A 12,066-nucleotide genomic window follows, 5' to 3' on the forward strand; every position below is an offset into this window, starting at 1 on the left:
ATTGGGCGAGCAACAGACTCTCTTTCTTCCCACCCCAAGATTTTGTCTGGAGAGAGCAAAATGCCCCACACCTACCTGCCTGGCCATGTCTGCAGTTTCTCTGACAGAAATGAACATGCTCCTGTCCTGACCTTAAGGATGTCACTCCTGGGAGCTCCCTAGCAGGAGCAAGCAGGAACCAGTTCTGTCCCTGCCATGCTCAGTGATGCTGAATTTACAGGTGGGTCCTGAGCACTTTCTGCAGCTTCTCTGCAGCAGAATCCTGAAGTGTGGAGGGAGGAGAGGCTGGAGGTGCAGAAGCCTGAGAGTGTGTCAAGGGAACATTGATGATTCCTGATGCTTTCCCTTATCCCCACTCGATCCATATGCAAGATGAGGCTCAGCAGCCCCTGCCCTGGAGCAGGAGAGTCCTGTTCCTTCCCTGGGGTACCCCTGCAAGGGATGGAGATAAGGCACCTACTTGGCTCCTTGCCCAGGCAGACACTCAGGAAGTTTCCCAAAAGTGGTGTGGTAAAGCACCAAAATCAAAGAGTATCTAGGGGTACTCAGCTTCACAAGTCTCTCCACAGCCAAGGGTCCATCCCAGCCGGGGAATGGCCACCCTGCAGTATGATGCCTGGCTATCACAGTGGCCACAGACCCCTTTGGGTCATGTTTCTGGGCTTTGTCTCCTGCCACCAAACCTGGCAAAGTTGAAAAGCTGAGAAACCACAACACATCCCTGATACGCATAACCCCCTGCTCAGGCTGGGATCAAACAGAGCACGATTAATAATGCTGAGCAAAGCCAGACCCTGCTGCCTGTGCTGCTCTGGCTGCTGCACGTGCATCCCTGTGGGGACAGAGTGGGCTGAGATGGTATCTGGCAGAGTAGGACTCTGGGGATGCTGCCCAGCAGCCTTGCTTTCTCTTGATGGCTCCACACCCTGCTGGGCTGCCTTGTGCCCTAGGACAATCTGGCACCATGTGGGACCTATATTGCACCCTGTAAGTATCCATATGATCCAGAAAAGCTTTTTTGGGGGGGCTTTTTGGGGTATCTGGGCAGCAGCCAGGGAGCTTGACCCTTCACAGGTCTGTGCACATGGTGGCATGTGTGTCCCTGCAGAAGAAGGGGAAAACCACAACACTAGAAATTGCTCCCCTCCCACAATGTTCCGAGCCTGATCTCCCTGTCCCAGCTCTCCTTACCCAGTGGCACTGGGAAGCAGTGACACCCTTCAAAGCTGACGGTAGTCCTAGAAAGCCACATTGCTCTAGGAGCTGCATTGGCTGTGGAATAGCCCTTTGGCAGGGAGAGCACCCAAAGGTAAGCTGATCCCCAGACTAGGCAGAGCCACGGGTTTTAAGCACCCACATCTCCTTGATCCTGAACCAGCACTGTTGGTGAGGGCTGTGCCAGGCTGGCAAGGGGACAAAGCAGAGGGGGTTGCTGCTGCCTGTGCTGTGCTGTCCCACCCTTAACTCCCAGGCCCTACATGGCCATTGCATGGCACTGAGGATGTGAGGACTTGGGCTGGGGATTTGCATGGTGCAGCTCTGCACTGGGAGGATTTGCATGGGGAGGTCAGGGTGCAGGAGGAGGACTGGGGAGGCAGGAGTGCCCCTGTCTGCATTTCCATATAGGAGTAGTTCCACGTGGGGTGTGTATGTATATGTATGCCTGCGTGTTTGCATACATGTGTTTATGTGTGTGCACCTGTACACGTGGCTGTGCAGGCGTGTGTGAGCCCTGCCCAGGCTGGGCAGGTGGTGCAGAGCTGGTGCATCTTGATGCATCTTGGTGCAACTTCAACTGCATGAAGTTCAGCAAGGCCAAGTGCAAGGTCCTGCACCTGCATCAAGGTAATCTCAAACACAAATAGAGGCTGGGTGGACAATGGATTGAGAACAGTCTTGAGGAGGAGGACTTGGGGATGTTGGTTGATGAAAAGCTCAACATGAGCCGGCAATGTGCTCTTGCAGCCCAGAAAGCCAATTGTATCCTGGGCTGCATCTAAAGCAGCATGGCCAGTAGTGTGAGGGAGGTGACTCTTCTCCTCGGCTATTGTGAGACCACCCCTGGAGTACTGTGTCCAGTTCTGTGTCCCCAAACAAAAGAAGGACATGGATCTCCTGGAGCAATTCCAGAGGAGGGCCATGGGGATGATCAGAGGTGCAGCCTGGATCACGTCTCTTATGGCTGAGAGAGTTGGGTTATTCATCCTGGAGAAGAGAAGGCTCTGAGGAGGCCCTATAGTAGCCTTCCTGTACCTGAAGGGTCTACAGGAAAGCTGGGGTGGAACTTTTTACAAGGGCATGGAGTGACAGGGTAAGGGGAATGCTTTTAAGCTGAGAGAGGGTAGATTTAAATTAGATATTAGGAAGAAATTCTTTCCTGTGAGGGCAGTGAGATACTGGCACAGGTTACCCACAGAAGTGGCTATTCCCTCTCTGGATGCATTCAAGGCCAGGTTGGATGGGGCTGTGAGCAACCTGGTCTAGTGGGAGCTGTCCCTGCCTATTCAGGGGTGGTTGGAACTGGATGATCTTTAAGATCCATTCCAATCCAAACCATGCTATGATCTTGCTGCTTCATTCAGTGCCCTGGGTGTGCACATGTGCTCGTGTGTATTTATGTGCTCCTGCTGAGCTAACCACACACGCTGGCCATGCCCTGGCCACGTTTGCTGCTCTGTGTCCTGGTGTCTGCGTCATTCAAAGGTGCAGGTGTGAGCAGAGGTGGGCACCCTTGCTGTGTGCCTGTGGGGTGTTTCCAGCAGGCTGTCTCTCCTGCCCAGCCCAGATGGGGTGTTCCATCCCCTGCCAGGCACTGGTTAGCCAAAGGATGTGGCAGAGGCAACTGGTTAAGCTCTACTGGCCAATGCTCTGGGGAGAATCATCCCTGGGAGCTGCAGCTGCACACAGGTCTGTGTGGGCACCCCTAGACCTCAGCTGTCCTGGACCCAGCTGATTTGCCATGGCTTCTTTGTGCTTGGAGAAAATGGCCAGGCTGAGAAGGATCTCCAGGGCCCTGCAGGTCACTCTTTCCCAGGACTGATGCGGGTACCCGGCCAGGTTGCACAAGGAAACTGAGGCTGTTTGTGTCCCCCAGGGCTGGGCTAATGCTGGTCTAGGGTTTTCTCCATTCCCCCAGCCTGCTCCTGGCCAAGGCCATGTGGTCCAACAATGGACTGACCTAGCTCTGTGCTGAGGACCTGCACAGGATAGCTTCAGATACTGTCCCCAGGCAGTGGGTCCCTCCCACATATTCCCCCCGACTCAAGAAGCAGCCTGGCTCCAAGACAAGCTTGTTGCTACTTAATGCTCCTTCCATGGTGAACCAACAGGCAGCTCTACCCACCCCCAGCCTATTCCTGGTGATGGGGAGTATCAGGCATGGGGTGAGTGCAGCCTGGCATTCTCCCGCCCTGCACCCACAGCCCACTGGGTTGAGGGTTTATTCCATTGCCCCAGGAAAAGGCTTTGATGGACATTGAGGAAGGTGCCAGGGCTGCTGCTCCTGGCCATGCTCTTGCCCCCTTTAGGAACCCCAAGGCAGGATGTTCTGTTCTGGCTGCAGTACCTGGCTCAGAGCCTGCCTGTTCTGCCTCCTGAGAGCTGCTGGCAGAGGGGAGCCACTGCTGCCAGGCTTTTTGCCTGCCTCCTGGGTGAGTGTCACCCTGGTGTCAGGCACCTAGCACTACAGATGTTGGTGACAGGGGAGTGGAGAAGCACCAAGGTGGAGCTGGACCTTGGCCAGGCGCTGGCTGAGCTGGCATCCCCTGGCTGTGGACCTGAGGCGGGCAGGTTCAAGGACCTCCTCATCTCCTGTCCTTGCACTCTGCACCCCTATGGTAACACCCCAGGTGCTATAGGTAAAGCTGGAACCTGGGAAGTTGTACCCACACCGTGGTGCACCTCTAAATATTGTATGATGTACTGAAGGAGGTGCTCTTACAGCTTTATCTAGGATGGGCTGGATGTGGGTTTGGACTTGCTTCCCCTGTCTCTCTCAATGCTTCTCTGGGACTGGTCTGTACTGGACGCTGTGTGGGGACCAGCATGTTTCTCCAGGACACTGTAGGGGGGCCAGGCTGGGGTCTACTGGAGTAACAGGCAGAAGATTGCAGTAGCTGGCATCTGTGGACCCCATTTCAGGTCAGGATCTGGACCCAAGGACCAGATACCTGTTCCTCTGCTCTGGAGTCCACACCTAGGTAGGGCAGACACCTGAGACTGCAAGGGACTTGCCACCCTGGTGCCCCTTTTTGGGCAATCTGGCTGGGTTTTGTCCCACTGGCAGTCCCACAGCAGGGCTAGGACAGCCTGGGGATACGGCAGTTGCCACCTGCTCACATGTAGGCTGTAATCCACAGGCAGGAGGTGAGCAGCTGGCGGAGCCTCCCTGACCTTCAGGTGGGATTAGTCCCCATGGGAACAATGGGGAGTAGGCAGGTGAAGCCACACTCCCCCAGCAGCTCCTGGGGACTGTGCAAAGCTGGCAGAGCTGGGGGACTCAACATGCACCCCCCTGCTGGCGTCAGCCCACAGCCAGGGCCAGGCAGGGCAGGTCCTGGATGATTGTCAGTATTCTTGTGTTGGTTGGTCTTGGTGAGTGCATCTCCAGAGCTGTGGGTGCCACAGGGCAGAGTGGGCATCCACGGTCCCATGGGAAGGAGGTGAGCAGCCTGCCTGGGGCGGCCAACGTGCCAGTGGGGCTACAGGTGGGCAGGTCTGGAAAACTGGTCCCAGCAGGGGTACCAGTGGCTGGCTGAGGGACGCAGGTGTGTGGAGAGAGCAGAGTAAGGTGAGGGCTGCTGCTTGGCAGACCACCTCAGAAGACTGTTTGTTGTTTGGAGAAGACCCCATTGTGAGCAGGAATGTGTGGGTACACCTGGCACTGCAAGTGGCTGTGCCTCCCCTGCCCTTTGTCATTAGTAAAAATGCCCGGACTTCAGTCAGTTCCCATCAAGGTTCCCCTCTTGATGCCCCCTCACCCTGAGAACTCATCCCGCCTTGGGAGCAGCAGGAGCTGGGGCAGGTACCTGTTGAGCTCTGCTCTGGGGCAGCCTGGGACCCCTCTGGGCAGGGGAGGGCAGGCAGCCCACGTCGTGCGTGTGTGCCTGTGCGGGAGCTAATCCCAGCAACATCTGCCAGGCTGTTTGCCATCCCGGGAGCTTCCGCTTGCAGGCAGGGGATGGCTGAGTGCACAGGGGACACGTGTGTGCGGGGCTGCTGGCGTGTGCAGGGGCTCCCTGTGCAAGGCTGCACCTGTGCAAGGAGGCTTCTGCAGTAGGAATGTGCCTGTGTATCCTTTGTCACAAGAGGCACAGTGGCACTGTGGACCGCACCAGGCCTCTCAGCTGTGGGATTTGGAGACATAGAAGTGTGGGTTTTGGCTGGGATTTGCCAGTCCTGGTGTGTCCATGCTGAGAGCAGCCCCAAAGGGGAGATGCTGGGGGATGGAAAGGGAGTGTTTTCACACTTTATGAGGAGGACGAGTTCCCAGGGAAATGAGACTGGGGGAGAAAGGGGAGGAAAAAGGAGTGGTGGGGCTGGTGGGGGGAATGACACTGCCCCTGATCTAATCAGCCAGACCTTGCAAATAAAAGCCACCTGTTTTGGCCCTGGCAGCAGGAAGCCATCCCCAGAACAAACAGAGCACCAGGCAACTGGGAGAAAGACAAACAGGGGCTGGCACCAGCTCCATCTGCTCCTATTCAGATCAGCTCCTGGATCTCCAGCCTCTTGGGGTGACAGCACAACCCCCCATGGGGTTGGGGGCAAAGAGAGTGGCTAGCAAGGCTCAGGGGGTGACCAGGCCTCAGCCCAGGGCATCAGCAAGATGCCAGATGGCACACAGCTGCCAGCTGTGTCAGCTGGTCAGCTAGCCTGGATACTTATAACAGCAGTGGGAAGGACAGCATGCTGCCATGAGCCCCAGTTGTGTCCCAGATGTGAATCACCATCAGGATGTCTGGCCAGCACTTGTCTCATCTCCCAAAGGGCTGCCTGTCAGCCTGCTCAGCACCCCAAGCCACACACCATCCTGGGACCAGCAGCTGCAAAAGGCACAGGGTATAACCCCACAGCCAGGGATCACAGACAGAGTGGTCTGGGCTTGGCATGGAGCAGCTGGGGGACCTTGTCCTCCCACCATGCCCCAGGGCTGCCAGCCACCCACACTGTGCCCGGTGGCATGGAGAAACCCGATCTGTTTTGCTAGCGCAGAGAACATGCTGAGCCGGGAGCGATGCGGGGCCCTTATTAAATTAGCCTATGCAGGAGGCCCTGGGCGAGCTCTAACCACCTCCAAGAGCCAGTATTAGCAGCTGCCCTTGAGCTGAGTCGCTGCCTGCCCCCGCACTGCCTCCCCCTGCCTGCGTTTCCTGCCTGTGACCCAAGCCAAGCAGGTGTGATGGGGACTGACAAGTGACCCAGGCACTTGGAAGCTGGCTGGTGACAATAACTGCCCAGAGATGCTGAGAGATGCCCCAGGGAAGACGGACTGCGACAGCATCGTGGAGTGCAGTGGGTGAGACCCCCAGTCCACTGTACCAAGATGTGGTTCTGGCTTTCATGTGGCTGTCCCGAATGCTCAGAGCCAGGGGTGAGGGACACACATCTCTGGGTGTGGGATACGCTGAGAAGTGAAGGAAGGGCACAGCCTGCATCTGAGGGTGGGTTTCTCCCTCCGTCAATGCTTTTATCCAAAGCGTTGTGTGGGGGTAACTGAGCCGTCTGTGTGCCCCTTATGGCACAACACCAAGGGCCCATAGATCCTGTGGCACACTATGCACTGACCCACGCATCCTGTGCATGCACCCCATACCAGCCCACAACATGTCACATGTCCTGCAGTGCCCCATGCCCTGGCACTCTATTATGCGCCCCACAGTGCCCTGCACCCCACAGCTCCAGACTGCCCTCACACTCCATAGCACCCCAAACTAAGCAGTGCCCCACATCTCTGCTCACACAGCCCATGCAAGGGGCAGCAGTGGCATGGGGGGAACCCTGCAGTGCTCTAGCTCTTCATCTTTCCCTACCTTCTCCAAGGGCTGCCCAAACCTGTCCCCCAACACTTTGAGGGATGTCCCCATGCCACTGTGCTGCATTCCAGGGGTCTGCTGACCCCCATGCATGCCCTTCCCTCCCCAGGGAGTACCTCCACCCTCCCCTCCCCCGACAGATCCCATGGTGTCTACCCCCCTTCTAGGGGCACCCAAGGCATCTCAAGCTGAGGGTCGCCTCCTCAGCGCCTGTCCCCGTCCGAAGGCCACCAATGTCCCTTCGCTGGAACCAGCTCCAACCGCTGCTAGGCTGCACCCTCTGCTGGGACCTGCAGGCATCGGCGCAGCTCCGAACCGAGCCTCGCAGCAGGGAGGGAAATGCTTCACGGTGCGGTGCCGAGCAGTGGAGGGGGGGACAAGAAGAGGACCCACGAGTCCTGGCCCCAGCCCGTCCCTGCTGTCACTCCACAGTCCCCAAATCTAGCTGAGAACGGGACAGAGTTGCCAGACGTCTTAACACCACTCCCAGTTGCCTATGCTGCTCTCTCCATCACTGGCATCACTGGGCTCTCTTAAGATGCTGACCCCATTCTCAGGACCCCCAGGAGGCTTCAGATTTTCCTGGGAAGGTTTGGGGTCCTCTGGGACGGCCCTTGCCCAGAGGTAAGTATGGCTCCTGCCCAGTTGAATGTGCGAGTTGCCCAGCCTAACCACTTGCTATATAAGGATGCTGCAAGAAACAGTGCTGCCAAGAAACCCAGGATTTTGTGGCTCAGCAGCACACTCCTCTTCTTTTCCGGCTTGTATTAGCTTCACCCAGCTCAGGTTCTGGTGGGTGGCATGGGGACATCTGTGTGGCATGATGCAGTCCCAGGCAGAGATTGTCTTGCTGCCCATATGAAGGACATAGATCTGCCCCAAAGCTGGTCCCCTTCTACTGTGCATGGTATCCCTTGTCTGGACAGGAGGTGTGTGGGGAACACAGGGAGCTCTTTGCCAGGTCAGGGAACATGCCCAGGGCATTACAAACAGGGAACATATAACTGTGGTTCATCAGTGCCCAGTTTGGAACAACACAGGAACCCCTGCAGAGTGTTTCACATCTCCCGGAGCATAGACAGACAAAGCTGCAGCTGTGCCAGCCCTTCCTCCACCCCTCTCATTCACCCTAACCTTCTCCCACCCAACACGTAGCCCTCGCTGTGCAGACTGAGTCCCTGCCCTGCCCTGGCAGCTCAGGACATGCAAGGCAGAGCCTGGCCATAGGAGGGACCTGTGATGGTGGAGTCCCAGGCAGATGGGCAGATGAAGCCCCACGCAATCCCTGCATCCCACAGTGAAGCCATAAGTGGACGTCAGCTCCCAGCTGGCAAATACCCACTTTAGTCTGGCACCTCCTTCCCACCAGCCTCAACCCTGGCAAAGGCTGTGGGTGCCCTGGGAAAGGCTGGTTTCCTAATCCTCGGGCCAAGCGGGGACATTGTCCAGGGGTAGAAAGGAAAGCAGTGCGTCAGGCCCTTTGCCCATTGTGCCCTGAGCCCCTGCACAAACACAGCCCAGCACTTTCATTGTCAGCCCCACGGGGTGCGGGGGGGCCGCTCTCGCCACACTGCCTAACTGGAATGGACAGCTGGAGTCTGGGGTGGGTGGGTGCCCACCCTCCCTGCCTCCCCATCCCCTGCCTGCTGACACAGCGCCCTGCCTGCCTGCACCATCGGCACTTCAGCACCCGCCTATAAAGGGCAAGGGGAAAAGCCAACACCGGCACCGCCACCTTCGCCTCTGTGCCCTGCTGACCAAGTAAGTACCAGGCCGTGAGCCCCCTAAGCCCCCCACTGCACAGGCACTGCCTCGCTCCCTTCAACCCTCCCACACTGAGCCCCCCCACCCAGCACACACTCTGGGGAAGGGTGAGCTGCGGGGTGCTGCATGGCACAGTGGGAGTACCCCGTGTGGGCCTGAGGGATGCTGGCACCCATCTTTGCAAGGGGCTGAGCTGCTGTGCCCCAGGGATGCCTCCCACACCCCTGTCTGAGTCAGGGTGCCACTGCCACCTCCCTGCACCACCAGGGTACTGTGCCACTGAACTTGGCTGATTGCAGGACTCATCGCAGGGAGCTTGGGAGCAGAGAAACTGAGGCCGGGTACCTCATATGGAGATATGGGGCGTTGCAAGTGCCCTCTGCAACTTGGGGGTCACAAGATCGAGATCTCCCAGCACCAAGGGAAGGAGAATGTGAAGCATCTCCAGTGCCACCCTGGGAGGGCGAGGGGGCCAGTGGCATGGGATGAGGGCAAAATCATTGGCACCCCTGGCTCGGTGGCAGGCAGTAGGGTGGCTGGGGGCTGATGGTGGGCTCCTGCCCAGGGTGATGAATGGGGCTCTGCCAGCAGCGGAGTGACTTGCATGACCAGCAGCGAAGCCATGGACACCCTGGGGCAGTACAAGATCACGGTGTGGGAGGAGGAGAGCTTCCAGGGCAAGCGCTGCGAGTTCCTCATGGAGTGCCCCAGCATCATGGAGCGTGGCTTCCGCAAGATACGCTCCATCAAGGTGGAGTCTGGCCCGTAAGTGCCCCCCAGCCCCACAACCCTTTGGCTCACCCTGCTCCAGCAAACCTGCTGCTCCCAGGGGACTGTCAGGGGCTACCAGGGAGCCAGAACACCCGAGTCCTTCCTCAGCTCTGACACAGCCTTCATCATGCGACCTCCCTCCCTGTGCTCCTTGTATGGTGCTTCAGTTCCCCATCTGCAAATCAGGGAGACCCTGCCAAGCCAAGGCATGGGTCAGAGGCAACAGTGTAGCCCTGGGGAGAGGGGTCTAACTCTCAAAAGGGACATTTGCTGCTAGTAAGGACCCCGACCTCTGTGTCAGACCCACACCTTGCCAGAACATCTCCATCCCCTGCACAGGAGGGAGAAGCCAGCCATGGGTTGAGCCTGGGGGCTGCACCACCCATTCCTGAGAGCTTTCCTCCTCTTCCCTCCAGCTGGGTGGGCTTTGAGTATCCTGAGTACCAGGGGCAGCAGTTTATCCTGGAGAAGGGTGATTATCCCCGGTGGGAGGCCTGGAGTGGGAACAGTGGCTACCGGACCGAGCACCTCCTCTCCTTCCGGCCCATCAAGTGCGCGGTGAGTTGTGGCGACAGCCCTGCGGTGAGCTTGGCCCCCCATCAATCTGGCTTGGGGGGAGATGAGGGACAGACAGGAGGACAGATTATATGCAATGTGTGTTGGAGGGGTGAGGTATGCTTGGAAGGGATGTGAGATGGAGGGGTGGCTGCACCCACAGCTCTGCAAGGATCCTGGGATGTTCTTTACAGATAAAATTTAGACTGAAACAGTGTCCCAGATCCTTCTGCTTTGTGTGTTGGGGGAGCCACCTCACAGGCTGGGATCCTTAGGCCTTGTTCCCCCATCCCAGACACACAGGGATGGGGTGAGCAGAGAGGAGCTGGCAGGACTGCAGTGATGCTTGAAATGCGGGGTCTGTCCCCCTCCCTGCTGGGGTACCCGAGCTGTGCCCAGGCAGATGCAGTCTCTATCGCTCCATCTGCAGAGACACTGGTGCTCGCAATAGCAGCACGTCTGCGCCTCCGAGCGGGGGGTCCCCCCCCCAACTTTTAATAATCAGCAGGCAGATATGCTTGGGCTTTAATAAAGGGGATGCGATAAGATCACTCCTTACTGGCAGGACTGCTCCTCGGTGCAGATAGATGCGTGTGGGGGCTGGGTATGGGGGACAGTGCTGCATTGCTCAGTGTCCCAGTGATTAACCCCTCAGTGCCCAGCACCCAGCAAAGCACCACAGAGCCAGGGGGACCAATCTCAGGAGCCTGCCTTGCCCTGCCCTGCAGCCTTAGGGAGTACAAGAATGCTGAGGGCAGAAGGCTGTGTGGGAGTAGAGGATGTGACCACTGTCACCCTCACCAGAAACCATGCATTGGAATCACAGGAATATAAGAGCAGCATCCTCTGGGCAGCCCTGGGGTGTCCTGGTGAGATTTGAGGCTGAAGGTCATTACCATGCCTTGCACCAAAGCCTAGCATGGTCCCAGGCCTCCCATGACCCTTTGGTGCATGACCCCATGATGCCACATCCCCTACCCCAGCACAAGGCACCCCATCCCCACTGACCCTCAGATATCTCTCTCTGCAGAACCACAATGATAGCAAAGTCATTCTCTATGAGGCGGAGAACTTCCAGGGGCACAAGTTTGAGCTGAGTGATGACTACCCCTCACTGCAGGCCATGGGCTGGGGCAACAAGGAGGTGGCATCCATCAAAGTGAACTCTGGAGCGTGAGTCCTGACAGTGGGGAATGAGTTGTGGGGTCCGGGGCAGGAGTTCAGCAAGCACTTCCCTTCTGCATTGCCCCAGAGATGGCTAAGGGGGACCCCAAAATGGAGGGAGGTCTTCCTGCTACACGTCCCTTGAAAATCTAAGCCATAGGGTGCTTTCTGTCCCTCCCTCCCAGGGCAAGCAGAGGGATGGGGTGGAATGGGGTGTGAGAGGATGGGAGGTAATTGGCCTGGGGCTCTGAACCAGGGGTCTGTCTGCAGGTGGGTGGCATACCAGTACCCCGGATACAGGGGCTACCAGTACGTGCTGGAGCGGGACAGACAGAACGGCGAGTTCAAGAAGTACAATGAATACAGCAGCCAGGCCCACACCAACCAGATCCAATCCATCCGCCGTGTCCAGCACTGAGCAGGGGCAGGGCTGCATGCTCTGCAGCCTCTAGGCTGCTGTGCAATAGACCTCTATCCGGTAGCAAATAAAGGCATTTGTCAAAAAAAAAAAAAAAAAAAAAAAAAAAAAAAAGGGTGCTCCTAACTCCACTCTGCTGCTCAGGGGGCTTCCAGGCCTGGGGGAAGCCTCTGTAGTGTGGAAGGCAGAGTGACTGCCCCAGCCCTGCTGCCTCTCTCAGCTATCAACAGATGGAAGGTGTTTCCCCTTCCCCAGATGGTTTTTTTTTTGGACATATGGTTACCTCCACCCTGGGCTGAGCTCTGTGCACCCATCCTCTGGTCTACGCACAGTGAGTAGGGGGGATCCCCCAGAATCATG

General features: G+C 57.6%; 1 protein-coding gene across 5 annotated transcripts; it reads left to right on the top strand.

Annotated features, from left to right (window-relative positions):
* The first annotated feature begins 7,761 nt into the window (after positions 1–7,761).
* Positions 7,762–11,814, top strand: CRYBA2 (crystallin beta A2). Of its 5 annotated transcripts, none has more exons than XM_071747668.1 (5): positions 7,762–8,795; positions 9,364–9,563; positions 9,986–10,127; positions 11,155–11,297; positions 11,559–11,814. In XM_071747668.1, exons 2-5 carry the CDS (start codon positions 9,403–9,405, stop codon positions 11,704–11,706), a joined length of 594 nt encoding a protein of 197 aa, XP_071603769.1. In that variant the 5' UTR covers positions 7,762–8,795; positions 9,364–9,402; the 3' UTR covers positions 11,707–11,814. The 5 variants fall into 5 exon arrangements, with proteins under 5 accessions (XP_071603769.1, XP_071603770.1, XP_071603771.1 ...); XM_071747669.1 differs by having other exon boundaries at positions 9,387–9,563; XM_071747670.1 differs by having other exon boundaries at positions 9,390–9,563.
* Positions 11,815–12,066: the final 252 nt, after the last annotated feature.

Source organism: Heliangelus exortis, chromosome 6 (genome assembly GCF_036169615.1).
Source record: "Heliangelus exortis chromosome 6, bHelExo1.hap1, whole genome shotgun sequence".
In the NCBI taxonomy this organism is placed as follows: Eukaryota; Metazoa; Chordata; class Aves; order Apodiformes; family Trochilidae; genus Heliangelus; species Heliangelus exortis.

Coding starts and splice junctions, on each gene's coding strand:
- CRYBA2 (XM_071747668.1), top strand. CDS start 9,403: ATGACCAGCAGCGAAGCCATGGACACCCTGGGGCAGTACAAGATCACG. Junction 10,128..11,154: donor TCCGGCCCATCAAGTGCGCG/GTGAGTTGTGGC, acceptor CTCTCTCTGCAG/AACCACAATGATAGCAAAGT. Junction 11,298..11,558: donor ATCAAAGTGAACTCTGGAGC/GTGAGTCCTGAC, acceptor GTCTGTCTGCAG/GTGGGTGGCATACCAGTACC.